This window comes from Nyctereutes procyonoides, unplaced genomic scaffold, assembly GCF_905146905.1.
Source record: "Nyctereutes procyonoides isolate TBG_1078 unplaced genomic scaffold, NYPRO_anot_genome, whole genome shotgun sequence".
Lineage (NCBI taxonomy): Eukaryota > Metazoa > Chordata > Mammalia > Carnivora > Canidae > Nyctereutes > Nyctereutes procyonoides.
The window spans coordinates 642,299-667,225 of NW_026575082.1; the positions used below are offsets into that span (position 1 = coordinate 642,299).

The 24,927-nt window shown below is 58.2% G+C and overlaps 1 protein-coding gene across 4 annotated transcripts in view; it reads right to left on the reverse strand.

The window, feature by feature from the left end:
* The window catches only part of LOC129514485 (nuclear factor of activated T-cells, cytoplasmic 1-like), a 96,756-nt gene that overhangs the window by 49,469 nt on the left and 22,360 nt on the right, over positions 1-24,927 (reverse strand). For all 4 annotated transcript variants that reach the window (XM_055333079.1, XM_055333078.1, XM_055333076.1 and 1 more), the window contains 4 exons: positions 22,921-23,080; positions 7,919-8,121; positions 7,199-7,371; positions 5,079-5,219 (listed from right to left, as the gene is read on the reverse strand). In XM_055333079.1, coding sequence (XP_055189054.1) covers positions 5,079-5,219; positions 7,199-7,371; positions 7,919-8,121; positions 22,921-23,080 — 677 coding nt within the window. The remainder of the gene's footprint in view (positions 1-5,078; positions 5,220-7,198; positions 7,372-7,918; positions 8,122-22,920; positions 23,081-24,927) is intronic.

Below are 24,927 nucleotides of genomic sequence, written 5' to 3' on the forward strand. Positions count from 1 at the left end.
GCACTGTCCAGTGCTGGTCACCATGCCCCAGGAAGGACAGGGGAGGCCCAAGGTCATGCTGGCATCCCACAGAAGAGCTCTGTGAAGGAGGAGTGAGACCATGACTCCCCAGGGGGCACCAGGGTGCATCCTGGGGCATCAGTGAAGCGAAGCCTGACCCGGGGAGGAGAAGCAGGACAGGAGGGTGGCTTCCAGCATCACCGGTCCTGCACAGTCACAGGTGATGCTGTCCGAGGGCGCCTACTGTTTCTGCTGCCTCATGCAGCCAGGCCCTGGTGGGTGCACCTGCTAGCTATGCCGCTGCAAGCTGCCCCCCCACCTGCCCAAGAACGCTGCCCGTGGAAGTCACCTCCTTGGCACACAGCTGTCCCTGTGGATAGGTGGGCCCTCCCGCCCCCTCCCATGTCCACGCCAGGAAAACTCAGAGCAGATGCCTTCTTCCCCACACCAAGTCATGACCTGCACGTACGTGAGCCGCACCAATGGCCGGTGGTGTCCATGTCTGGGCAATTCCCAGAAACCCTTCAGAAGAAGCATGCCAAGGCAATGGGACCCCAGCCCTGAGGCCACAGCCCTGCCCCAGGGTGGGAGAGGTGGGCACCAGAGGTTGCCGCTGAGTCCTCGCTGCCAGAGCCCAGATGGCCAGGGCCCGGGATGTAACCCCGCTGGCTGTGCCCAGCTGTGCCTGGCTGGGGCGGAGAGACAGCGGGCCCCTGGCTCCTGGGCAGTGTCACGGCCACACAACCAGGCCGGGGGGGGGGGCAGGGGGCGGGGGAGTGGGCTCACACACATACCTGCTCTCACACACCCTGACACATCTGCTCACACAACCCTGACACACCTGCTCTCACACTCTGACACATGCACCTGCTCTCACATACACTCCCTGACTCATGTGCTCACACATGGTCCAACAATCCCCACCGAACACACCTGCTCACACACACACTTGCTCTCATACATGTGCTCTCTCTCTCTGACACACATACGTGCTCACACATGCTCCAGCAATGCCCACCACACACACCACACTTAAACTGGCATCTGAGTCCAGGCCTATGTGTGAGCCGGTTCGTACCTGACAACAAGACAAGCTGCACAGGACCCCCCGGCCTCCACTCTGTGGGGAGGGGCTTTCCCAGGTGTGCTCTGCTCTGGACTGTGGCCTGAGACCCAATCTTGAACATGAAGTCATCCCTAGCGGATGTCCTGAGAGTCACTGGAACTGGGTTGGGGGCAGAAATGAGGAGCGACCACGTCACACACACACGCACACGTGAGGCCTGGACACGCAGCTCAGGGATCCTATGGGGCAGAGTCCGCGCTTTCCCCTCCAGCAGCCTTCAACCCTCCCCCACATCAGAGAAGCTTCTGGTAGCACAGGAGCCACTATCCTGCTTCGGGAGCAACAGGCATGTGTCAAACCCAAGGGAGGGAAGTGTGCGTACCCTGAAGCTCACCAACCAGGGAAGGCCCATGTCGGCCTTCGAGTCTGGAATCTGGTCACCTCTAAAGGATTTTCTTAGCCATGGCCCTGCATGTGGGGCATTCAGAACGAAGCCGGCAGATGAGGGGAAGGGGGTTGTGCAGGTGGAGCTAGTGCAGGCCCGGGAACTCAGGCTCATGGCCCGCTCTGAGCCCCCTCCCCGCTCCCTGTGGCACACACTGTGGGGGGAGTGTGGGGGACAACGCTGCCTCCTCCGATCATGAGCCCCTCCAACCCGCCCCCCACCTGGGACCAAGTGTGGGGTGGGAGCCTCCTCCCAGGAGGGCCCACCCGTGGGTGGCTCAGCCCAGCAAACTGAGGAGGAGCCAGTCACCTGGGAAGCCACCAAAGGGGAGGGACCCAGGCCGACCCTCAGCGGAGCCACCTGGGGCTTCTTGGGGAGGAGCGCTGAGCACCCAATGAAGAGCAATCTGGGGTCGGAATGGCACCCACACTGCAGCCTGACCAACTGGCTTCCACGTTTATACCCGGGGGGCCCACATCTGGGCACAGCAGCCCAGGCCTTAGATGCACAGAATGGCAGCTGGCCCCAGCTCACGGCAGCCCCCCCCCACCAACCCTGGGTGTGGTCCAGCTAAAGAAGGCGCTGCTGCCGGAGGCCCCCAAGTTTGGGTGAGGTTTGTGGGCAGCAGAGAAGCCAAAACAGGCTTCACTCATAGTTTTCAGTAATGGCAGGATGACAGACGGGAACCCCAGGGAACGCCCCCCTACAGCTGTGGGGTCAAGAGCACGACAGTCTGACGCACCCAGACTGCTGCTGCGCTCACCTATTCTGCCTCCGGCCTGCCTCAGCGGCAGGGAGCCCACGTGGCTCATGCTGTCCTCATGTGTACTCGATGTGACAGCGTCCCTTGGGTGGACTCAAACGCACGCGTGTACGAATACATGACTTAGTCCACACACACAAGTGCTACCAGTCATCTTCGCGGCTACAGATGGGGGAAGGTCAGCAAGTCACCTCCCATGCTGGTACGTCTGTGACATGTGGGGCTGGCGGCCTGAGGCCGGGCCTCCTGCACCGGACACTCAGCCACAGGCTGCCACACGCTGCCTTGTCCTCAGCAGTGCCCTCTGACGCCGAAGCCACAAACCGGACCCGAATCCTCAGAGAAAAGGTATCCTGACACCTGGACCTTTTGGGAGACACAGGAAAGGACTCCCCCCAAAATCTTGATAGTCTTCTGGAAAGCACCATCACTTACACAGCCAGAGCACCGTGCTGCCCTCCACAGTCTTTGTGACACATCTCACAAGGACTCCATAGCCCCTCCTCCCATCTGGGCTGGCCCCAGGGACCTGCCAATGCTGCCCTCAGCACAGGCACCCACGCCCCTCCATCTCTGACCTGCTCCTGCCGCGGGTGTGGGGAAGTGCACCCCTCCAGGAGGTACAGCAGCTGTGGGCACCCCTTGAACAGAAAGAACTGCTCCTTGAGACCCTCACAAAGCCCTGGGTTGCGGGTGCCCTAAGCCCAGAGCAGCTGCTGGGAGGCCCAGATGCAGGCGGTAGGTGCCCTGAGATGCCCAGAGCAGCGTCCCAGAGGGAAGAGCTGGGAGCCCGTGGGCCTCCATGGTGGGGCTTGGGCTCAGGCCTCCCAGCTCACACGCCACCCTGGCACCGGCCCAGCAGCAGCGTGAAGACTGAACTTCCCAAGAGACCAATGGCTGCATCAGACCCCTGCAGGACAGCTGCGCTTTTAACCTGAATTGACTTTAGTGTTTTCTCCAAAACATCAACTAGGAAAAGCCCAGTTACAGTTACAGAGCACATCAGGACATGTGAGGTGGAGTGAGTGCTGCCTCCGCCAGGAGTCAGAGGTCAAAGTGGTTTCCTTCTTTGGAAATGTGACTTGCATGAGATGCAAACCACCTCATTTAAATACAAACACAAGCAGTGATAGCGTCCAGAGGTGTAACCACAGTGTTCATACCCACTCACAACAGTTGCGGCCTCTGACCACATTGCCACCTATGCTCGCATCTTGCCGGCCGTGCACCTGACGCCAGGCTGCTGCAGGGAGTGGCTGGAGGGCCCCTGGGTGAGGATGGCGCTGGTTACGCACCTAGGGACTAAGGTCCCCACACTGTGGGCTGGCGGCCAACCTCCACGTGGCACTGTGATGCCATGGAGCAGAGACCTGGAAATGAGTGGGCCGGCTGGCGGGGGGACCTGCCCTGAGAAGGAGCCCCATAGTGCCCACAAAGCGGGGAGCCTCCAGGAGACCCCCATGATCCCATCCTGGCGCCAAGGTGATGGCCAGTCTGGGAAGGAAGCCGCATGGACTTCTCCTTTGGGTGGCAGCCAGGAGAGTGCCGCCTGGGGCTGCATCTCAGTGCATCTCCTTGCAGCCCGGCAAGCAGAGCGCCGAGGCTGTGACCCCCACCCATGCTTGTTCATACAAAGCTCAAATGGTTAAACCATTTCAAAATTACCCTCCTCCAAAAAAAGGTGTTCCAGTAACGCAAATACTGATCATTATGCCTTGTCGTTTTTCTCCATAATTCACAACGTGTTTTCCAATTATGTGCATGATTACACAGGATGACTGAGCTGAACACGCAGGACTCTCAAGCCCGTTTTGATGGAGGCACTTAAGCTTCCTGCACAAAATCAAGACCTCATTGTGGATGCTAATCACTGGCCTGGTTTCTAGTGATCAGCGTGGGTCCTGCACTGGTGCTCTCCGGAAAACTCTCCGTTTCTGCAGGAAAAGGGGAGGAGAACACAGCCCAGCGGCAGCAGCCCCATCAAGGGGGAAGGACCTCATGCCCATTGGCCATGCTTGGCAGGGAACCAGCTCCAAAATCAGCTGCAGAGAACTTCTGGGAGAGGTGAGCCCCGCACACCCTCTCACCCGCTCTTATTTGTGATTTGCACGGGTGCCTGGGGGCCTCTTGTCAGACGGTTCTCGGGGCAGGAGCTGCGCACACACGCACATCTGCCTGGCGTGGCACACCCAGGGGCCTATTGCCCAAACATCAGACAAGAGAGACATGCAGCAACCATGCCCCACCACTCCCCACACCGAGGTCTGCCCCCACCCACTTTGACGTCTACACATTCGGAGTGGTCTACACACACACACAGAATGGCTGAGAACCCAAGTGCCACGGCTCACACAGCAGCAGCACCTGCCTCTGCATCTGTGGCACCAATAAGAACGTGAGCCTGAAGGATGCCGGGGAGGCTTCAGGTCCAGGTACAGGTCCCACCGCCTGCCACGGCTGCCCCGCAGCCAGACGCTTGCCTCCAAGACGGCTGGGCTTCAGCCAGACGAGAAGCCCTTGTCTCTACAGAGCAGAACAGTGCTTCCCAAGACGGCATGCATGGTGGCCCGGGGCAGGGCCTGTGCACAGCCAGGAGGGCGCCCTCCATCCAGTCCAGGCAAAGGGCCAGGGGCCATGGCCAGCATGTGGAAGGCAGCCCGCTGACACAGGCAGAGCTAGGAGATCTGCTCCTGCTTCCCAGCACACAGACACCCGCAGAGTGGCCATGCTCTGCCACCAGGAACCAATTCCACCTGTGCCCAGAGCGGGGAAACACTCCTACAGCCTGTTCGCACAGGAAGTACCTGGTGCTTTCTCCACAAATATGACTTTGGAGTCTTGCAGAAAGTTGTGTCCAGACAGGACCATCTTCTTCCCACCAAGGACGGGGCAGCTGGCCGCGCTCTGCTTCTCCACGAGGGGCAGCTCCTGGGCCGACCGCTGGGCTGCATGGGGTCAGAACAGGGAGAATGAGCATGTGCCCCCAGCCCCACGTCACGCAGCAGCCTGAGTGGGTGCCCGGGCTCGGCCAGGCGGTCAGGAACTTGGATTTCCTGGCAGCTGCTCAGGGTCTGGGGCAGGGGGCACGGCACGTACACGGAGCACTAGGGCAACCGCATGCGGCACCCTGGCCACCCTAAGGACAGCCTCCTTCATGAGAGGCAGCAGCCCCATGCAGGTTCGTGTGACCGCGCACACAGGGCAATCACACATCCGATCTGCGCACATGGGGAAATCAGGAGGCAGGAATGCGTGTTCGAACGCGTGTACGTCTGTGTGTGAGCCTGGGTGTGGGGTGGGGAGGAATACGTGCACACGTGCATGTAAGTCTGCGCATGAGCCTCCCTGGGGTGAATGCGTGCGCGTGCGTGTGTGCATCTGTGCGAGAGCCTCTGTGGGGGAATGCGTGCGTGCGCCTGCATGTCCTGTGTGAGCCTTCCACTCCAGGGGCCCCTCGGCTGTGTGCGGCCCAGATACAGCCTCCAGGGTAGGAGCAGCTGACTGGACCCCCTGTCACGGTGAGCAGAGCGTGGACTCCTAGAGCTGGGAGCCACAGGGAGACCCTCCCCAGGCACTGTGGGCGTGCGGGCCCCGTGTGAACCAACGGAGGGGCCTGGGGCTTCGGTCCTGTCTGGGCTGCGGGACCAGAGGGGCCGGGACAAGACAGGCAGTGACCAGAGCACAGGGCAGTTGGGTCATCTGGGGATGACAGGGCACAGTGAGGCCACCGACCCAAACTTTCTGGGCAGAAACAGCGGCAAGCACGGGCGTTTCTGCCACCAGCTCCACACCAGCAGTTCTCCTGCAGCCAGTGGGCTGGAGGGTGGAAGTCCCTGGGGCTTCACGGGGTCGGGGGACAAGGCACAGCCATGGCTAGGGAGTCCCGGGCACCGAACTGGGTCAGACTCTCAGGTCAGAGGTGAGGGAACCAAACCCAGATGCTCCCTAAGGTGGGCAGGTGAGTGTCCTGTGACAGCCACACCCTATGACAGGCGTTCTGACAGTGACCGCACTGTTCATGACAGTGGGCCGCATGTCCCGCCAGACCCTGCAAAGACTCCTGCGTGTCCCGCCCCCGAGAGCAGCCACTGCACACGGGTTTGTGGGGCTTCTGTCAATCACCTCACTTGCCGACAAAAGTCAACAAAGTCACTGCCAGGGGTCATGGAGCCCCTGCAGGAGCAGGGTGTCAAGCCCAAGGCTGGATGCTCCTGAATCACACACAGGATGAAAGAAAGGAAAACCAGGGGCCACTAGGGAAGGCAAGCAAGTCCTATGCGGGCTGGCAAACTTAGTTTGCTCCACCCCACAACCAGACTGACGACCGAGTCCCACTCAGGTTCCATGCATGCACCTCGGGGTCTTAGCAAGCACGTTGGGGTCCATGCACGCATCCTGGGTCTCAGCAAGCACCTTGGGGTCCATGAATGCACCTCGGGGTCCCAAAACAAGCACCTCAGAGTTCCGAGCATGCACCTTGGTGTTCTGTGCAAGCATCTCGGGGTTCAAGCAAGCACCTTGGGGTCCTGAGTAAGCACCTTGAGGTCTGAGCAAACACCTCGGGGTCCCATGCATGCATCTCAGGGTCCGATGCATGCATCTCAGGGTTCAAGCAAGGACCTCGAGGTCTGAACAAACACCTCAGGGTCCCATGCATGCATCTTGGGGTCCCGTGCATGCATCTCAAGGTTTGAGCAAGCTCCCCTCCTTGTCCTCCCTGCAGGTGCCGGCAGCAGGTGCCAGCAGCACACAAGAACCTGTAAACCTAAATGCCTGCACAGCAGCCCCACGGGGTTGATATGGCAGGCCGGAGACAGAAGCAACTGCACAAGCAGGAGGGAAGAGTCCATGCATCTACACGAACAAGGACAGGAAATGTGTCACAGAAATGAGAGAATGACACAGGCCTGGCTCCGGTACTCACAGCACTCAATGGGGTTGGAAGCCACCTGCAGGGACAGTGTCCGGCCATTGGGCTGCGGGATGTGGACTCGGAAGACCAGCCTCACCCTGGTGTTCTTCCTCCCAATGTCTGTCTCCCCTTTCCGCAGCTCGATGTCAGAGTTTCGGAGCTTCAGAATCCCGGCACAGTCCACGCTGCCCAGAACAAGAGTCCACACGGGTCATCAGTCCCTGATGTGCAGCTCAGGGTGCCCCACTCCACCCCCTGCCAGGCCCACGGAGCCCCACACACCCGCACGGGGAGATGGCACTGCATTTAGCGCCCAGAGGTGTCAGTGGGAGGGGCAGAGCCATGAGGATGGGCCTTGCCACCCACAGGAGGGTCAGTTGTCAGCTCACAGAGGGCAGGCCTGCCGGGCCTCAGAGCCACTCGCGGCAGCAGCGACAGAGCCTCTCAGGAGACACCTGCCTGTACGCACTGCACTCCTTCCACAGGCAGCGTTTGCATCTGGTTGCCAGCGAACCCAAAAATGAACAGGTGTCATGTTCAGGAGGTGAGGGCAACCTGATGGTGGACAGGCAGCCGGGACCGGCCATTGAGGTGCTACGGACCTGTCACCCTACAGATCTGTGGGGTGCCGAGCCCAGGGCCAGGGCAAAGGGGAGAAGCAGGCATGCTGGCCACACTGCCCGGCACTGCCCCGTGCGCCCTGAGTGCCCCAGCCACGCAGGCATGGCTTACATGGCTCGCATGTTGTTCTCAGGCAGCAGTGGGATTTCCAGGACTTTGGTGTTGGAGAGGATGGCTTCATGACTGGTAGTGGAGACAGTCTTGCCTGTGATCCGGTGCACCTGGTAGAAGGCGTGGGGTCTCAGCAGGCGGTCGTCGGCCGTCCCGATGAACAGCTGTAGTGTGAGCGGTTCATTCTCCAAGTAGCCGTGAAGCTGCGGAGAGAACAACAAGAGACCCCGGTAAGCACCTGCGCACAAAACGGCTCAGAACCACTGAAACGTTTACAAGCAGAGGCTGACTTGCTAGGGAATCATGCAGCAGGTGCTTGGTGCTAAGTACCCCTGCAGCCCGGCCCCTCAATGAAGGACTCAGGAATACCACCCTAAGGGCGCCCTAATGGCCCTGGACCCATGTGAGCTGCGAGCATTCCTGTTGCCTCCATTCAAACACACATCCACGTGTGCCCCCCCCACATGCACATCTTGCACACGTGCCTGCACCACCCTGAGCAGCACCCAAGATGCCGGCAGCAGCTGGGAGGGGCTCTGCGTCCCCACAAAGCCTCCCGCTGCAGCCCACCTCCTCCTTTCGTGTGTCTCCCTGGCAGCTTGTGACACTGTCCGCTATAAAGACCACATGCTGCTGGCGCCTCCCAGAAACAGCACTCAGCTGTCTGCAGAAAACTTCTCCCTAATAAACTCACATGTGCACCCCCAGGATAGGGTACTTTCTCCCTTGCACCCTGTCCTGATGTCCTGATGACACAGGACACTCCAGATAGACACAAAGTTGGCCCCTTTTTGCCCTGCTCAGGGCCGCTCTGCCCCTGGAGCAGGTGAGGGCTCCCTGCGGCCCTGGTGCCCCCAGCTCGTCTCCAACCATGGCAGGAAGCCCCATAGCAGGGCCTGGATCCTGGGAAGGGCCTGGCAATCCCAAGCTGTTGGCTCTGTGTTTCATAGTCACACTCACTTTCCTCGACAACAGACAGTTGCTCTAACGCCGCTGCCAGATGACCCCGTGGGGCCGGGGGCTACCAGTGCCTCAAAGGAGCCTGGAGGCCAGCTGCCTGCCAGCAGTCGTGTTGCCAGCAGCCAGCACCCTGACCTGCAGGCATGGGGGGGCTGAGAACCTATGGAAGGATGGCCCTGAGGAGCAGACACACGTCCTTGCCATCCCACCCACGGAGCACAGTTGTGAGTGTGACACCCCAGAGCACCTGCTACAGAGTGGGCACCCGAGGGGCATGCGGCAGGGCCAGGGAGGTGGGAGGGCACCCTGAGGTCCCTTTACCCACATAAGGAGGCCGGTATGGGGTCACAGGGACCTGCCCTGCAGTGCAGACCCGAACAACGGGGGCCTAGGGGGGACAGATAGGGCTCCCGTGTGAACCAGCGGGAGGTTTCTGTGCAGGCGGCAGGGCCGTGGCCAGGCTCGTGGCAACAGGGCTCAGGCCTCACGCATATCCCGCCTATACTGGTGCAGCTTTTATACTCGTGTTGACATCCCAATTTGAAAACAATAAACTTGAGAAGCAAGAACAACAGCCCAGAGGCTGATGGAGGCTGACGCGACAGCGGGCAGGTCTGGGGCTCCCAAGGTGCAGCCGTGGCCTCAGATGGGATGCAGGCCGGCCACTCACCATCACTGTCCTGCCTCCTTGGCCAGCGAGACGCCATGGGAACACAAAAGGCCCCAGGCTGAGCGCTTGCTTCTGAAGACTCCTGTCTGCACCCCACGTTTCCCCTGGCCTCAGGTGGAAGGTGCTCTTTATGGAATCAGAGGTGCATGTGAGTGGCGCATGCCCGTCAGCTGCCACGAGGAGGCAGGAAGGTAAGGCCAGCCCAGCTTCGGGTGGCAAACCTTTCGTCTCCGGAGAATGCAGGTATCCACATGCCAAGTGCATGCACCTCATTCCCATGTGGGGGAGAGCCCAAGCCCCCAGGGGAGCCCCAGGTCGGATTGAAGAGGCCAGCTGTGCCCGGGTCGCGTTGCCCGGAGGTCTGTCCACGAGCGTCCATTTCCCTGTCACGACCTGCACCCAGGGCCTCACAACATTCATTCTAAGTACAGCAATGTCTTCACCCTCAACCCAACTTAGAATAAAAAACACATTCGTCTGCAGTCACACCACAGAGGAGTCATGGGGATCCACCCTAGGAGTCCGTTACCCCGGAGGAGCAAGCACCTGCCTCTCCACATGTGCAGGGCAGCAGTGAGCCGTTAATCAAAACCAGGCTCGGAAAGACACATGTACTTACTGTTTTAACTTAATTAGAAGATAAGTTCCTTACAGGTTCTGAGTTCCCAGAGGACAACCCACGACGACGACTGTTCAGGAGGCAGATCTACGCACTGTCAGCAAACTGAATGTCTGGGCCCAGCCCACCACCTGCCACCGCTGGGCAGAAGAGGACCGGGCACTCGTGAGAGGCCACAGGGCAGGGCCAAGGCCCAGGCACCACGTGTGCACCATGTGGCAGTTCAGTAGGGAGACTCTGACCATCACCCCAGGGATCTCCCAGTGCTTCCTGCAGACGGTGTGCCTGGACGGAGAACACACACACTCGTGCATGCACGCCTGCGGGCATGTGTGTACTCACACCCCACACACTCAGAGCCCACGTGCACACATGCATACGCTCACAGGAGGGCTCCCCAGACACAGAGGTGCTGTGTGTGGTTAAGGCTTGTGGCCCGAAACTTGTGCACTGGGCACACCATTTTCATCTTTTAGTGCCTGTAACAGGGTCCCACGCATCCATGGACGTGGTCATCGTCAAAGTGGCTTCTTCATATTAAAATAATATGGTCCAGATCTACAGGTTCCTGACACACGTGGACCAAACACGTGTCTGACAGGAGTGTGCACACAGGCAGGGAGCACCGCTGGGGAGATGCCTGCAGAGGGACCGGGGATGCTGTGCCCGTGTGGTCAGCATGTGTGGAAGGGCTGCTCCTCTCAGCCCTGCATGTCCACACACGGTCTTGCGGCCCTGTGCACACAAGCACCTCACTGAGACCATATGTGGAGAACCCGTCCACAACGCCCGTTCCCAGGCAGTTCTCACTGACAAAGTGCTCTCCTCGTGAACACACGAGCATCCCCACCCGCACGCCTGGGTCAGGGTCAAGGCCAGGACCGGCTTGTGTGGCCCACTCAATCCCGTGTCCTCACTGTGGGGGAGGGTCACTTCAATCCTTTGCAGATTTAATGAGCTAAGGAGCCTTTGTGTTGTGCTGGACTCAAATCTACATTTTCATAACAGGCGACGTGCAAGTAAAATCAGAGCCTGATTAAGGGCTGATTTGCCCTGTTTTGCCACTTGCGGTTTCTTTCTGTGACATTTAACACAATAAGGCGTAAATGAGTCTTTGGCCAGAATAGCCTCTCATGTGGCCAAGGCGTGTCCGTGGCAGAGGAGGCAGCCCCACTTGCTCACACCACTGGGAAATGACAGTTCCCACGTCCCCCAGGGCCTCCCTGGGCCGCCTCTCTGAATGCATGCAGAGCGCAGTGGATTCTGGGTACAACTTCACCCTTTTAAAAACATGTCATTTCAGTGAAAATGGGAATATTTAAGGTTTAACCTGGGAGATAAACATCTATTATTCAAAACATGAAGTTCATTTTCAGGAAAGCAGTTTGAACAGTCCACACGCTGCCCTACATGGGCGCTCTGCCTCCGGCATGGTTCACCATCTGTCAAGACGGTATTTATAAAGTTACCTGTCATAACAATGACCTCTCTTTGCTTCAGCTAAACAAAATGTATTATTCCATTTTCAAGGTGTAAGAGCTGCTAAGTTTTCTACACGTAAGAATGTTTGTTTTTAGCTCCTGTGCTTACCTCAGCACTCAGGGGTGGGTGATAAGTGACAAGTGGGGCAAAACCCTTTGAGAGCGCCGCTGGACACGTGCAGGCAGGGTCGCGATGGCACAGCTTGCTGTTCAGCCAGTGTAAAATTCACCTCTTTACACGAGGCCCAAAGGAACCACAGGGAGGGAAGCCCAGCTTGCAATCAGGATTCACGCTTTAACCTGAACTTGCAGTGACCACAGTAACTTGTGGCCCTGCGTAGTGTGAACCCTCATGTTAGGGTAGGTCCTGAATCCTCACCGCCCGACAGGGAGGCTGCGCCCGCACCTACACGGGGTTTCCTACATCCACGCACATTCCCTCCCAAATGACAGAAGGAAAGCTGCACGGTCTCTACCTGACGGCACTGCTACCTGATACAGGAGGTGATGGCGTGACAGTGACTGCATCAGGGGGCAGAGCCTAGCTGTCACACCACCTCATGCCTAAGATGACCATGGCACACAGATGAACAGCAACCTGCTGCCCATGGAGACCTTATTAAGGGAGCAGAACACAAGAAAGCCGGACAAGAGCAGAACCAGGCCTGACATGTGGAGCCTGCCATCGGAGAACTCCTGATCTGCCTGAGAACACACACGGATGGATCCACACTGGCCTTCACCAGATGCTGCCCCTGCTCTTTACAGCCATGCCCCTAGGCACCTGCTAAAAACAGTGTGAGCAGAGCCTTCACGGGGGTCTGAGCTCAATCTCTGCAGAATAGAGCCTCCCCGCTGCATGAAACACTCAGGATCCACCTCAAGAGCCTGGCCGTGTACGCAAGCATGTGAGCGTGCATTGCACATGTGTGCAGATGTTTACAGAAGTCTGCGTCTGCACGTAGCAGGTGTGTGTCTCATTGGATGCAGGTAGAACTGCTGGCATGCGGTCGGGAAGGGGCTCCTGGCCAGGCTGCTAACAGGATGACTAGGCGGCCAAGGCGATAGTCCTGCGCAGGCAACGCCAAGTCATTTTTAACAGCTTTACTCAGGCAACAGTTTCTGTGGCAAAAGTCCATCCACTTTTAACCACATAACTTAAGATTTGAAGTCCTTCCTGTAAAAAAAAAAAACACTCAGGGACATAAGGAGGGCGGGGAAAATGGGCTTGTTTTCTGATGTTAATGTTGGTATTGTGCTGTCTTCTCAGGAAAAGGGAAGGAAGATTCAGTCGAAGTGAGGACCAGATTGCATCCAGAGCTGCCTGGGCTGTGAGCTCTGGTTTGGTAGGGGGTGTGGTCAGCAGACCCTATGTGGGAGAGTATGGATGGAAGACCAACAGCGTTATGGTAAGGCTCTGCACACCATCCACACAGGTGCACCTGTGAAGACCGGACGCACAGAGCAAAGGCTGAGTCTCCGCAGCAGGAGAGCAGCTTGCAGGCCCACCAACAGAGCCCCTGACAGCTCTGGACTCTAAGATCTCTGGGGGCCCAGGTTACCCTTCAGAAGGGGTCCGTGCATGATCTCAGGCTGCATGGATTCTAACCTAAAGATAAAGGACCTGGTGATGGATGCCCCATACCCTGTGCCACAGTAGGAGAGCCGGGAGGGGATGCTTGGGTGGCTCAGCGGTTGAGCTCTAGCCTTTGGCTCAGGGCGTGATCCTGGAGTCCTGGAATCGAGTCCAACATCGGGTTCCCCGCAAGGAGTCTGCTTCTCCCTCTGCCTGTGTCACTGCCTCTCTCTCTGTGTCTCATGAATAAATAAATAACACCTTAAAAAAAAAAAAGAGAGCCAGGAGGCTGAAGTCACTCCCTCCACACATATGTGTACATCCACACACACACACACAGTACACAGAGGATCATATATGTGTACACACTTGTGTATGTATGTGTGCACACGTGTATGTGGCTTGTACATGACTGTAGATGTACATGTGTGTGCAAGGGTGCACATGCATGTATGTGTACATGTGTGCATGCATGCCTGTAGGCGTATATGTGTACGCGTGTGTGTGCATGAGTGTGCGTGCCTGCTTGTAGGTGTATGTGTGTGTATGCCTGTAGGTGTAGGTATGTTCATGTGTGTGTGTGCATGCCTGTAGGTGTACATGTGTGCATGCATGCCTGTAGGTGCCTGTGTGTGCATGTGGTGAGTGTGTGCACTACATCCAACAGCAATGCTAAGTTTATATGATGTCACTTAAATTCTGCGAATTCCTCCTGTGAACGACCTGACAAAGGCCCTAGACCGGGTTCCTCCTCATCTAATAGCAGAGTTACCCAGCACTTAAGCTGCACTTGGTCACAGTCCTGACAACAGGAGGACTCTAGGGGCTGTGCACTGTTCCCTTCAGGACAAAAAGCTCACTCTAGAGTTCCCTGCGTTTTGACACAGAGAATGTTTCTACCTTTCTGAAACAGTAAAAAATAAAAAGTAGTGAGAGCTGTGGCTAATGAGTCTGTTGTGTAAGTATTTGGGAAGCACAGACTCCCCGAGACCATGCCCCCAGGACCACTGGCCACCACCCTCGACCAGACAGGGACAGTGCTCTGCCTCTGGGAACAGACTCACATCTGCTAATGGGATGGCTACAGTTCACAATAGATTTGAAATTTTCCAAGGACTCTAACAATCAACTGTTCACTCAAAAAGTCCCAGTATTTGATTTTGCTGAAGGGTGGGTGCACATCTTCAACAAAACACGGATGAAACAGAGGTGACCAAGAGGCTCAGAGCTTGGGCGTCCCTTGGGGGCACCTGCACAGAAGTGTCTGGGGCTCAGGGGCACTCATCAGAACCAGACACAGCAAAGGTGGCTTCTGAAGCACCTGTTGGCATTTCTGCTCTCATGGGCGGATGTGCTGTGTCGGGGAGCTGCCAGGTGGAGCTGGAGTCCCATGTCTCCTGGCTGCCCCCTGCGTCCCAGGATGCCTGCCTGCCAAGTTACCTAAACACAGAGCTGCCTGGGCTGTGAGATCTGGTTTGGTTAAACCCCTGGGGCTCTACGAGCCAGGTCGGCCTCTTCTCCGGCTCTGGCAAAGTGAACTTGCTGCCACTGGCGGCATGGAATTTCATGTTCCCAGGGGGCGGGGGGCCAGGAGCACGCTCCTCACTGCTCCTCACTGCCTGGCTCGTTCCCTTCACTGTCAAGACCTTAGACCTGGGCAGCCCTGGTGGCGCAGCGGTTTAGTGCCGCCTGCAGCCCGGGGTGTGATCCTGGAGACCCGGGATCGAGTCCCATGTCGGGCTCCCTGTATGGAGCCTGCTTCTCCCTCTGCCTGTGTCTCTGCCTCTCTCTGTGTGTGTCTGTATGAATAAATAAAATCTTTAAAAGGGAAAAAAAAAAGACCTTAGCCCTGCCCCCACTGACCAGGTGAGGACAGGTGGGCAAGGCCCACACACGGATCAGACAAAGGTAGAGGACCAGCTCTCCTCACTCCGCAACCCCCACCAGTCAACTGGCGCACGTCTGTGAATCAGCAACCCATCGGGACCCCGAGAGACAGAAGGTTCTGGTCCAAGGCTTGTTTCCCTGATTCCACTTCCCAGTGTGTCACCTCGAGCTTTCCTGCCATGCGGTTCCTGCCCAGTGACCCAGAGAAGGAGCCCTCCCCTGAGCGCAGGGAAAGGGGCAGGATTCCCCCATTCCTGGAGCAACCGCACCACAGGAGCGCTGCAGGGATCTTCACGCAGGGCATTCCAGCTGCAGGGCACAGTGGTTGTGTGGACACCGAGCAGAGTGGAGACGGTCACAGGCCGGCTCCCACTGAGACTGAGGGCACACAGGCGGAGGCAAGGGAAGAGAGGGGAGGCTGGGGGCGCCATCACAGCCATGGCAGGACCTTGGCCCACCAGCTCGTGGCAAATGGTGTGTCATCCGCCATGGGAGCAAGGCACCCGGGGCCATGTCTGAGGGAGGGCACCCTCATCGGCTGCCCAGCCCTGACCCCTGTGAGCTGACCCTGCAGACGGTACAGTTCACGCCTCAGTGTGCCCATTTTGCAGCTGGAGGTGACCAAGTGCAGGAGACCCCAAGACGTCACACGCGGAGCTGGCTGGTGGGGCGCTGCGGGGGACGTGATGGGATTCCCACAGACGTGCGTGGATGCATCCAGAGAAAACAAATTACATTATCTTTGGATGAAAAAATGTTTTGCATGGAAACACTACATTTAGCATTTCTAATTAAAAACATGCTGAGAAGCCTTGACTTTCTGCTGAGGGAAAGAAATGATCTAGAAACAGAGTGCCTATGAGTCCCAGAAACCATTAGGAAACGTTAAACTAAAAGACAGCAGCAAACACATCTTTGGTGATTCTAGAACCCAGAGCAACCCCAAGACCCTGGCCACGGGGAGGCAACAACAAAGTTCTAGAAACATCCGTCTTCTAAGAAAGCCACGTCCAATCACGTGGCAGGCTGGCATCTGCATAGGTGCAGGACACCTGCAGGGGCACATCCAGGGGCTCCCAGGAGCTTGCAGGACCCACCCCACCGGGCACATGGGGTGGAGCTCCCTTAGAGGCCACTGCACCCACCACGCAGCCCTGGTCTGACAAAACTCGTGTCCATCACCTGCACTGACCTCCCTGCACCCAGGGACCCTCACATGCTTAGAGGCCACTGAGGTCATGCTCCCTGACCTCCCTCCTCCTCAGGGCAGGCCATGAGTCCTAGCAGGGCAACACCTGGTCAGTGTGACCATAAACACATGAGGAGGTGGCGGTCATGGGCCACTGTCCGAGCACAGAGGTGGCTGGAGGTGCGGTGACCTTCCCGAAGCCATGCCTGGCCCCTGGTGTTTGCTGTCAGTGACCCCAAGGCAGCGAGGGCAGGGCTCCAGCACAAAGGCCGGTGCAGGAGGCAGGCAGGCACCTCCTCCCAGCAGCCAGTGCTACAGGAGGGATGGCCACCCGTGAGGCCAGTCAAGGCGTGATTGTGCATCCCACCTTGGCTCACTCAGGCCCACAGCCAGGCCGAGGGGCGTCCGTGCTGACACAGAGCAGGGCGCTCAGTCACAGACAAGAGCCCACTGTTCTCCGGCAGGAGAGCAGGGGCCTGAGGGCAGCCCAGCTGGTGGGGACTGCACCCACCGGCCTGAGCAGGGACAGTTATGGAACTGTCCAGTCCAGAGACCTCTCCCCAAGATGGGATAGCCGTTAGGGCATGCAGCAGGACAAAGGGTGAAAACTGGGGTATCTGAACAGGTTGCTGCCCCTCTGCCTGGCCCAACCCTTGGGACCCGCGTGGAGGAGCAAGGCTGTTTAGGGGACGCACCTCTCCTCTGCCGGCCTGTGCTTCCTGGGGCCCCAGGGCGGGTGACACCTAGCATCCTGTCCCCCTGCAGACAGTCTGGCTCCCAGTCTGAAGACCAGGCTTTCTGGTACCCCAGGCTGAGGGGCAACCTCAGAGCACCCAGAGCAGGGATTTCCCACCAGGTCCAGCCCTGAGGGCACCCAGCATCTGTGGCTCGGCCTCTGTCGGGAGGGACAGCAGGGGTGTGGGGTTCTCTACTTTGACATTCTTCTTTAAAAAAAAAAAAGATTTTATTTATTTATTCATGAGACACACACATACACACACACACACACACACACAGAGAAAGAGAGAGAGGCAGAGACACCGGCAGAAGGAGAAGCAGGCTCCATGCAGGGAGCCTGTTGTGGGACTCGATTCCGGGACCCCAGGATCACGACCTAAGCCAAAAGCAGACGCCCAACTGCTGAGCCACCCAGGGATCCCATACTTCGACATTCTTATTAAAAATGGATGTCTCACCCTTGACTCCAGTTAAACTGCCTAACACCCCCATCTCACCTGCATCTGACAGGTTCAGGGGCTCAGCCGCAGTGAGCACATAGCACATGTGTCTACGTGGGAAAGCCCCTCAAAGGACGTTTCAGGAAACCACATGCGGTTACTAGAAGGTTGGCGTCATTAAGGGCGATGGGCAGAGGCTCTGAGCCTGCGGCGACTTTATCCTAAAATCTCTGCAGCAAGGAAAAGGAAGCCAAAGTTTTGAATCAGAAGATTTCTGGCAGCTTCCACGGCTACATAAGACACGGCCTTTACACCCAAGTGAGCATTTGGGTTGTAAGGAAAACCAGACCACACCTCTGCCAGCTCAGCTGACCCACAAAGCTCACACCGGTGTCCAAACGTCCACATCCAGGACCTGCCTGAGCTCACGAGCCTTTGTCCGGAGATGGCAACACACCTGCGAGGATTCCCTCGTGACGACGTCTTGGTTGCAGTGCCACGTGCAGTGGAGTGGCTCTGGCTCCAGCTCCGGGGCGTCTCTCTGGCTTTGCTTCAGGGGGACATGCTCTTGGCTGTTGACATAGAGCTGATGACATATGTCAGTGGTGCTGGGCATGTGCTCCAGGTGTGCCTGCCAGTGTTGGGAGTGCAGTGAGCCAGACAGTTGCCAGACGGCCCCCATGCGCCCCACCAGGCAGCAGGGGTGCAGGACAAGGTGGCGCCGATAGAAGAGTGTGTGCTCGGTGGACCACCTGCCCGGACACGGCTGCAGGGGTAGAGGCAGCCCTGTGGAGCACGAATCTGCGCCCTCAGCAGGTCTGCCACACTGGGCCACGGGGCTGACCGGGGTTGGTTTGGGGTTAGATCTGCTTCTAACCTCCGACAATGTGGCATCTCGGCTCCACGTGCCCGGTGCCCTGTTCTGTGGATCATGCCAGATGCTTGCACCCTGCTGGGCCCACATGGGTTTGCCATCAAGCAATAACTTTGGGAACATCCATCCATCTGCCTTTTGTGAAAATACTGGCGTTCCGGTTAACAGCCCTGCCTTGAGCATAGGAGGCAGCACCCACTGTGACCACTCAAGAGAAACAACGGGACAGACCTCTGGGTGAGAAGAAAGGTGCTGTGGGCATTGGGAGCACCCAGACCGCTCTGCAGCCCCATCCATATGGGGCAGCAGTGGGGTGCATAACATGATGAGTCATCACAGTAGCAGGGAGTCTCTGCCTGTTTCTGAGACCTGAGAGCAGGGTGTCCTCCCTGGTGTATCCGTCCTGGGCTTCTGCCCTCAGAGTCCTACAGGCAGCGAAAACTGGGCCTGCTCTGTGGGGGCCCAGGGAGGCCTAGAGGTTCCAGGAGACACCTGCACCCCAGGGCACAGCTGCTCCACGGTGGGGAGGGGGGCAAACCCTGCTGCCTGGGCCTGGGTGTCCCCACATCCTGCAGAGGCTCCAGAGCCAATTCCTTTATTGATGGGGTTGGGGGGGGGCACACTGGCCACTGGTCCCTGACTGGACAGCCTAACTAACGGCACAAGGTACAGCCCTCAAACACTGTTTACAGCCCAATAAGACTTTCCCTGGGTTTCCTGTTTCAGGGACCTATTAATTATTCACACAGGCCCGGCCTCTGTGTGGTGGGCTAGATGCTATCGAGCAGTTATTTTGGTAACTTGGTAAACAGAGCTTAAGTCTTTGACCCTGGGTCAGAGGTCAGCAACATCTGCCAGGTCGCTGCTTGGGGCCCTGAGGGGCGGGGGTAAGGGGGGGACAAGAGACCCTCCCCAGATTAGGTCTCTGGAGTCCACCCACCACACCCTCACCTGAGCCCTGCTCTGTGTATGAGGTGCTGGGTACTGCGCAGAGGGCGGGGAGGGTGGGCTCAGGGCGCAGAAACAAAGCAGGAACCCCCTGCCTCTCAGGCCTGAGTCTCTGGTTAGCAAGCAGCAGCCCGGAGGAGGGCCACCCCTGGGAAGGTGGATCTCATGGCAGGCCCTCCCCAGACGAAGGCCTCTGAGAACCTGGGGGAACCTCAAGCCCATGCTCCCCAAGGGGCTGTTCTCTATGACGGCTGCAGACTGACCCAAGCTGGACTACACCCGGGCAGAGCGCAGCAGCCCCAAGTGCTGGCTGCTGACATCCTTCCAATCCAAGGGCATGAACACAGGTGCTCAGGAGAAATGGAACGCAGGCTGGGGTCCCACGGGCTCGCTGCACGCCCAAGCCCTGAGCGACACCACAGGCACACGCAGAAACAGAGCAAGACTCCAAGAATGCTGAAGGCTCCTCCTGCCCCTCAGCCATGGTCTGACTGTGCCTGGGAGGACGCCTCAGATGGTGCTATGTGTCCTGGATGCGGGGTGGGTGGCGGCTGGTGTGCTCCTTCCTGCGGTCACAGACGCTCCAGAAGAGCAGGTCCTCCTTCTGGGGCCCGGCTGGGGCGTTTCCACTCTGCAGACGACTTTGATTTGATGGAGACACTTAGGATTGAAAGTCTGATGAGCAGCAGGCGCAGGACGGCGGGTTTCTATGGGGCTCCTGAGTGCATGTAACGGTTCTTGTCTGCCAGTAATGGTCTCCCCAGACCAGAGCCCACAGCCTGAGGACCTAGTGGCCACAGCCCAGCCCATGGGTGCGTAGCTTTCCTGGGAACAGCCCATGGGTGGCCCAGCCCCAGCAGAGGGAGGAGTGGGTGTGGTGCTGCAGCCCCTCATCAGGCAGATGCTAAAATAGCTCAGCACAGAATAAAACCTTGTGGTTAGCAAGCTTTCGCAGCAACTAAGAGACTTTTCTATTTTCATTTGTTTTATAATTGTCCACAAATTCTATTTTTATCCAATTTGTGGTCCACCCACTGAAGAAGAAAACAAACCCCCAAAACCCCTTGTAACTGCTCCCCTCGCACTTGCATAGACAGGCATGCACTCTGCTGCAGATCCATCAGAAAACACTAAATTACTAATTTCTCACCCTGAGCAGCACCTGATGTTTTCTGTTGAGTACCATTTACTTTCTGCATCTTACTTGTTGGGGCGGGGCAAGAGTTCCTCCTATTTAAACCCACAACCAGCCTTTTCCACTGGCCTCCGCTTCATCTGACATGATTTGTAGGAAATTTTAAATAGGATTTCAAGTTTTGTTAATTCCTCCAAAATGCCTCCTTCTGTGTGTAATGTCTACACAGTTGACAAATACCACTGTGAGGCCCTGGGGGCAGGGTTCCCGGGAGGGGTGAGTGGCAGAGGCAGTGCCCACATGCTCAGGGCGCAGCGCCCCCATCCTACAGGAGCGCAGGGCCATCCTCAGTGGTGGTAGCAGAGCCCCTAGAGTCTGCATCGCGACGCACTGGGTGGGAGTACCCGCAGGAGGCTCCCCCACAGGCCCGGTGCTGTTGCTGCTGTGATTTCAAGAAGCGGGGGCCATTGGCCGTCATTGGTCTGCTACCCGAGTCTCTCTTCCTGGGGCTGTTGGTTCCTTGCCGCAGCAGCCACCTGTGTTGGGCGCGAGTGGCAGCAGGAGCGAGAGTTACGCGTCCATTGTCCTGGGGCCCCACTAACACCAGCACCTTCACCTTCACCTGCCACGAAGGCAGGAGCCCACACTGTCCAGCTGGCGCCAGGCAAGTGGGCACTAGTTGGCATAACGCACACGGCCATAGGCCCTGGCCGCCCTGACTTCCCACAAGCTCTGGGCTGCTGACCATTGCAGGACAGACAGCCTTTCCCTCCAGAGCTTGTTCCCTGGCAGGATTTCGACTTATCTAAGCAGCATAAGGTAAAAATGCTAAGCACCCTGCGGAGCACCCTTCTGACGCACCAGGGCCCACGCAGGAGAGCCCGGCCCACTGCTGCCTATACCTGGGCAAGAGAGCAAACCATCCACACGCAGCCACTGCAGGGACCCCCAGAGGGCTGGGCAGGAGGATCACAGCTTGTTGGTTACGTGTGACTATGATCCACTGTCCACGCGGTGGCAGCCTCTGTGCCCATATGCCCTCCCCATCACCACACCAAGGTGCCCCCAGGGCCCCCGTGACAGATGTTCCAGCCCTAAAGTCGAGTGAAGCTCGTGCCCCCCAGTGTTGGGGTGTGAGACCAGCACCCAGAACCACCCTGACCCATGGGCAGGAGACCCCAGCCTGGCCCTGACTGCCTGTGGTGCCTCTTCCCTGGGAGCACTGAGCTCCTGGACGCCCTGGCCCTCACAGCAGGTCCTACTCAAGGAACGGAGAAGCACAGACGGGGACAGACGCCATGCGGCGAGCCCCAAGGTGGGGAGCAGAGGGGACAAGATCGTGGGCCCAGCTGGGACGCTCCAGGCTCCGCAGTCTGTGTAGGCCAGAGAACCTGCATTCCCAAGGCCCCTGGCCAAGAGCACACCCCAAGAACCTTGGACTTTCAGAAGGAAGGAAGTTTACAGATCGGCCCCTGGAAGCACCGTACTCCATGGCGCCTCACAGTAGCAGAGTTCACTAAGTGTTGGCCCTGGGACCTTGCGCTGGCTCCTGCTGACCTGCTGTGGGAGTTGCTGGGACGTGGGGTGGCGGACCGCCAGACCTGGGTGCCGCTGGGGTGGGGCACAAGGTCTGGGTGAGAAGCGGGGTGGGGGCTGGTGGCAGCTCTCAGTCCCTTCGACCCCAGCTCTGAGCTCACAGGATGGGCGGCAACCGTGGGCATTGGGGTTGGGGGGACGGGGACACCTTGCAGCCTTGTAACCACACTTGTCTCCGCAGGCTCTTACAGAAAAGGTCGTCAAATATAAACATTCTCATTTCAAGGTTCTATTTATTTTCTTTTAAATGTGCTAACCCAGGACACCTTAAGGAATAACTTCTGGGGTCATGTCTCCTAAGGGGCTCACAGGACGCCCTGTCTACACTGCTGCCGATGCCACCAGGAACATGGTGCAGACCCTCAGGGTCCTTTTCCCACTTCCCCGTCACGTCTGAATCAAATGTGTGCCCAGGAGGACAAGGGGACAGAGGAGCATCTATCTGGACGAGGCAACAACAAGCCTCAGCTTGCCACACGGGTCCCAGGGTTTGACACCACCAGGAGGATGACTCACAGATGGCCCCGTGGCTCTGGGACCCCCCCAGGGGACAAGTCTCCCCCTGCGGTTCCAGGACACCCCCCCAAGGGGACAGGCCTCCCCCTCACAGCTTCGGGACCCCTGAGTGGGATTCCCACAGTCATACAAAGCCTTGGGTTACTGACTGCAGCTGACCTCAGGTGGCAGCAGGAGGAGCTACAGGGCCCCTCACTGTTGCCACTCCACACATTAGGGAGAAAATCTGGACTATCTGTGCATCCCTGGCTGATCAGAGAACCTGGGAGATAACAAACTTTTTTAAGAGACAGAGACGCCGAGCCAGCTGTTGGCACGAGCAGCTGAAAACGCGTGTGCCCACGATCGGGATGGACCCCGGGGACCCCAGTACCTGCACGCTGGGGTGTCCTCCAGCCGATGCCTTCACGGCCCCCCGGCTGCCCTCCGTCTCATAGTGGGCTCTGTGGTGGGGCTTGGGCTGCACTTCAATCCTCAGCTCGTAGGGTCCCGAGCGTGACGGCAGCTGCCAGTCCAGGGCAGGGAGAGACGGGCTGAAAGGGAACACACAGCGGTTACATGCAGATGCCAAGTGCCTCCTCATCACCGCGGCACCGCGGGCCAGGCTGGCGCGTCCTGAGCACCGCCTCCCTCGGCATCTGACGTCTGACGCTCCCGCTGGTGAGTAGGCCATGCAGTGGCCCCAGGACTGGCCGACCGCCCCTGCCTGGGGCCTTCGGGACGAGGTTCTGGAACGAGCTCGACACCTCTTGCATGCACGACCTTCGCGGACTTTCCTTCCTCAACCTCCCTCAGGACACAGGTTCCAGGACCACTGGAAAATCCTTCCAAATCGCCAGGTAAGAGCCTGACCTGAGAGCCGGGAGGCCCGGTCCCGACCCCTGGCCCCACTCACAGGTGGGCTGTGGAACGCAGTGGGGGCGTGGCGGGGCCCCTGTCCACAGTGCGCTCGCCATGACCCCGGCCCAGGCCCTCAGTCCCCAGACCCCGCAAGACAAGCAAGCGCTGCTTGCTGCCAGGCTCCTGGACAAGGCCGTGGGAACACGGAAGGCAAAGGCGCCACAGGACGTCAGTCGCGTGAGCTGGTTCATCACCATGGCGCTGGTGAGGGGTGGCCGATGTGCAGCATGTGCTGGGGCCCTGCTGTACAGACAACGAACAGGGTAATCCACAGAGGGAGCCCATTTGCCCCTGGGCACCGGGTCCTGCTGACCCTACAGGACATGTCTGGGTCCTGCTCTCCACCAAGATACAGGTCGGGCCATTACGTCCCTGCAGCACCTGAGCCTCACCCTCGGCGCTGCCGCCTGCTGTGCACATTCCAACTCGGTTTCAGCAAGCGAAACCCCGAGTCCCTGGGTCCGGTCGGCGTGTTTCTCCCCATGTAGACAAAGCTCAGGGATCTCTAGAGAAAATGATGCAGCGATGTGAGCAACTGGAGGGAGATGGAGCCTCGTGCGCGGAAAATCTGTTTGCCCAGGATGGGCTGGAGGGAGCGGGAAATGCCTGTGTTGCCTCTAAGCAACCACTAAGCAGCCAAATGAGACTTCTGACGAGGGATGTGCCACAGGGCAGTCAGGGCAGTTCCCGAGATGTCACTGCAAGCCCAGCGTGCATCTGTGAGTGTTCTCAGAGGTAAGGGGACATCTTTTAACAAAACGAAATACGTAACTGGATACCCTGGCTTTGTAAAAAAAAAAAAAAAAAAAATCACGTTTTCAGTGTCATGGCATGTTGTTAATGATGGCTTGATTGCCGTGTCCTGTTTCCACACCCGAGATGAGTGCTGCCTGCTGGATTTTGGGGTTGTTCTGATTTGCTGCCGCTGTCCACAGCAGAGACGCAACAGTCCCCCTATGAGGTCTGGGCCACCTCCCTGGTCACTTCCTTCGCCCAGAGTCACAGCCTCCATCAATGATGGTGCACCCTGGACCCCCCTGACCCATCCCCAGACACCAGCGGGAGATGCTCAAGGGCGGCTGTAAGGACCTCACAGGCGTGGGCCTGACCTGTGCTGACATTTGCCAACACTTCCTTCACTGATGCCACACCTTCAAACACACCAAATGCAACGTATTAATGCTACTTCTACACCTCCCGTGAAAACCTCCAGAGTGCCCCAAATCCACTTGATTTCTTACAGAGTCTCACCAAAGACAGTGTGGACCCTGTGGGCACTGGCCCAGCCCCCAGCCCTCAGCCAGCCTGCTCCTGCACAGCCTACAAGGCCGGTCCAGTTGGCAGTCACTGTCCTTAGTACTGTCCTCTACAGCAGGTGGGATTCACCAGGTGCGGCGGGACATGCTCTCCTAGACTGCATATGGGCTGCGAATTCTCAAAACACAGCACGGGAGGAAGTCCCACAGAGGGGACCCTGGGA